This window comes from Hyla sarda, chromosome 6 (genome assembly GCF_029499605.1).
Source record: "Hyla sarda isolate aHylSar1 chromosome 6, aHylSar1.hap1, whole genome shotgun sequence".
Classification (NCBI taxonomy): Eukaryota; Metazoa; Chordata; class Amphibia; order Anura; family Hylidae; genus Hyla; species Hyla sarda.
The window spans coordinates 277,139,808-277,143,424 of NC_079194.1; the positions used below are offsets into that span (position 1 = coordinate 277,139,808).

General features: G+C 39.0%; 1 protein-coding gene across 1 annotated transcript; it reads left to right on the forward strand.

Annotated features, from left to right (window-relative positions):
- The first annotated feature begins 713 nt into the window (after positions 1 to 713).
- LOC130277765 (chymotrypsinogen A-like) lies at positions 714 to 2,982 on the forward strand. The gene is made up of 7 exons (XM_056528514.1): positions 714 to 765; positions 851 to 954; positions 1,478 to 1,557; positions 1,755 to 1,833; positions 1,923 to 2,103; positions 2,279 to 2,412; positions 2,821 to 2,982. Exons 1-7 carry the CDS (start codon positions 714 to 716, stop codon positions 2,980 to 2,982), a joined length of 792 nt encoding a protein of 263 aa, XP_056384489.1.
- The last annotated feature ends 635 nt before the right edge of the window (positions 2,983 to 3,617 follow it).

A 3,617-nucleotide genomic window follows, 5' to 3' on the forward strand; every position in this document is an offset into this window, starting at 1 on the left:
CCAAAGGAGCAGTTAACCCTGGCACAGGTAAGGAGTAGTAAGGAACTTGTAGTTCCTCCTTGTACTGTAGGGGGCGCTTCCAGATAGCCATTCAGTGCTTGTACTTCACTAATAGAGGTGATTTACCAGTAAAATGCCAATTCTGATTGGTCAGTTCCTCCAGTTGTGACACGTTTCACAGATCTGTAGCATTGTATGTTGAGTCTGGTTTCAAGTTACAATGGTCCAGAAAAGACCATTGTATGTTAAAACTATTGTATGTTGATGCCATTGTAAGTTGAGGGATCACTGAACTACACTTCTATACTTTTAGCTTGGTGATAACAGCAAGACGTTTTGTTCAGATTCCCGGGGTTTGGAGTACTCCACTCCTTGACTATCGATTATGATACTATTCTCTGGAGCATTACCCTCCACTAACTTATTAAATTTTATTTATTTTTTACTATGTATTGATTCACGTTTTTAATGCATATCTGAAATTTAAGGTAAGGTATACATTAAAAGGGTAATTTTTTTCTTGCGTTGAGGAAACATACAACACCTGTTTCGCCCACGCATAGTTTTGTCCACATCTACCTAAATTTTCTATATTAATTCAAGGTTGTCTGATAACAGCTCTGATGCTTCTATTGCATGTAAAGCTCTATTTTTACATGGTTAGTTGAGGATATATAAGCAGCACAAACCCTCTGTATGCTCCACTTATCACTATGGCATTTCTGTGGCTTCTGTCCTGCCTTGCCCTATTAGGGGGTAGCTATGGTAAGTAGCGTCATAGCTTTATTACAGTCTTTTATGGAGATTACTAGTTCATTAAATTGATATTTATTATTTACTCATTCCTCAGGCTGCGGTGTGCCAAGCATCAAGCCAATCGTTTCTGGTTATGCCAGGGTTGTGAATGGTGAGAATGCAGTTTCTGGTTCATGGCCATGGCAGGTGTCTCTGCAGGTACTGATTTCATATCCTATCCAATTTACTTGTTTTTACCTTATTAAAGTGTTGTAGAGAATGAACATGTACTGTATTAACTTGATACATGGTAATACATTCTTGCCACTCTCCATACTCAGCACTTATGCCCATGTTATAGAGCAGGAGGAGCTGAGCAGATTGATGGTTTAATGAGAACAGTTCTACAATAACTTGTCATTTATTCATTTAAATTCTGCCCTTTTTGGCCATGTAGTCAAGTGACCTGTCCTAATCTCTTTATATGCACAAGATATCTTGGAATTTTACTACAAAACTGTATCAACCTGCTCAGCTCCTCCTGCTCTATAACATGATGGCTGCAGGTTGGGCTGGATTTCGCTTTAACTGCCCTTAGAATGTAGAACTGATGATTTATTTCTCATTAAACATCAATTGAGGAAACTTTTATATATGTCCTTGTATATTGGGAATTCTGAAATAGTATATGTTAATGTAAAAGCTTTATGTTCTTTCTATTGATTTGATTACATATCTATAGGACAACACTGGATTCCACTTCTGCGGCGGTTCTCTGATCAACAGTCTCTGGGTCGTCACTGCTGCTCACTGTGGTGTCACGTAAGTCATGTATACCTTAGTTAATAGTATAGCAAGGAATCAATATAACACTGTCTATTGTCCATACTTCAATATTGTGACTAATATTGCTATTATCAAGTGTGTTTGACATTGGAGAACTGGAGATCTCATGAATGTCCTATTACACAAGAAAACTTATTGAAGATGCTAAAATATTTGTTCATCTTTATAAACAGAACCTCCCACCGTGTCATTCTGGGTGAATATGACCGTTCCTCCAGTGCTGAGCCTATTCAGACCAAGACCATTTCCAGGGTAAGCAGAAAATGTAGAAATATGTTCTTTAAATGTGTTTATTTTGCCTCATTTTATAAGAAGTGATTTTATGGCATATTATTTGACAGGTCTTCAGACACCCCAGCTACAGCTCCTTCACCACTGCCAATGACATCACTCTTCTGAAGCTCAGCAGCGCCGCTTCTTTCAATAACCGTGTGGCTCCTGTGTGCATCGCTGCTAGTGCTGATGTATTCAATGGAGGAGAGAGATGTGTTACCACCGGATGGGGCTACGTCAATGCTGCAAGTAAGTAAATGCTTGACAATACAGATGTTACAAATGTTATCCTGCAGGTCTATGTAGACCCTTATTTGGCACAACTTGCAACCTAATGTAGCGAGGCATAACACAATCTCACTATGATCTCCATAATTCTGGAAAAGATATGTATCTAGTGCTTAAATGTTGTTTTAACTCTTAGCACAAACAACCCCAAGCAAACTGCAGCAGGTGTCTCTGCCTCTTCTGAGCAATACCGAATGTCAGAGATACTGGGGAACCAAGATCCAGAACACCATGATCTGCGCTGGAGCATCTGGAGCTTCCTCCTGCATGGTATGAAATTACATATCTCTAGTCATGTCCTGTCTAATATTTACTTTAGTCACTTATTTGTAAATATTACAGCTATAGCCACAAATGTAATAGACAACAATAACATTTGAGATGTATTTTTGTTGCCTTCCTGAATCCTAGAGCAACAGTATCAGTTTATTTGCAATAAACATGTAATATGTATGGGTCAGTATCAGAGGAGGATCTCTGAGTCTTAACATATTTGGGTCTCCCATGCCTGTGTGTATGTTCAATGTAGCTATTGAATCTGACTACTCTGTGTACTAAGTCCATTAGTAGAACCCATTATGTAAGTATAAAAGGCGATAGAATTCAATCTTTCTTGCATTTTTATTTATACACATATTTACTTAGTTATATACTTATTTTATTAACTCTAATTTTCAGGGTGACTCTGGTGGACCTCTTGTGTGCCAGAGAAATGGAGCTTGGACCTTGGCTGGTATTGTATCCTGGGGAAGTTCTACTTGCGCTACATCTTCTCCTGGAGTTTATGCTAGAGTTACAGTCCTTAGATCCTGGCTGGACCAGACCGTTGCTGCTAACTAAATACTTACTATGGTTAATAAACTTTAATGTCAAATAAAAACTTTTAGTTTCCTATTACTTTATTTATCCTGTTACATTATAAGAAAAAAAACTATTTTGTTTTACTTAGTTAAAGCAAAAGATTACCCATGTACATATACTAACCAAAACATCAGAGCTTAATCACAACCATAAATACCTACAAGTCACAGCAGGCACGCTAATAATTGAATAATCAAAGCTTTATTAGGATATCACAAAAAAAACTGTTAAAAAGGAATAGCAACAGACTACACCTGGCTGCTGCAAAGGAGTGAAATATGGCTAATACCCTGTTTCCCTGAAAATACACCCTACCCTGAAAATAAGCCCTAGCTGGATTATCGGGGTGGGCTGCAATATAAGCCCTACCCCGAAAATAAGACCTAGGCAGTGCCAATGCAAATATTTAAAAACAAACTTTAACTTACCTTCGTCCTCCGTTCCTCCGTTGCTAAGCGTTGCTAAGGAACCGGCGTCACTGTTCTCCGCGGCCGGCTTCTTACATGAAAGTGGGCTCGGCCTATCATCGGCAGAGGCGGGACATTGCTGTGGCCGGTGATAGGCTGAAGGCTCTGTGATGTTCCCATCCCCAGGAAGCAGCAAGAACAGTGGAG

Excerpts from the sequence above, each read along its gene's own strand:
- LOC130277765 (XM_056528514.1), top strand. The coding sequence starts at position 714 with ATGGCATTTCTGTGGCTTCTGTCCTGCCTTGCCCTATTAGGGGGTAGC. Across the intron at positions 955-1,477 it reads CATGGCAGGTGTCTCTGCAG|GACAACACTGGATTCCACTT; the intron begins GTACTGATTTCA and ends ACATATCTATAG. Across the intron at positions 1,558-1,754 it reads GCTGCTCACTGTGGTGTCAC|AACCTCCCACCGTGTCATTC; the intron begins GTAAGTCATGTA and ends CTTTATAAACAG.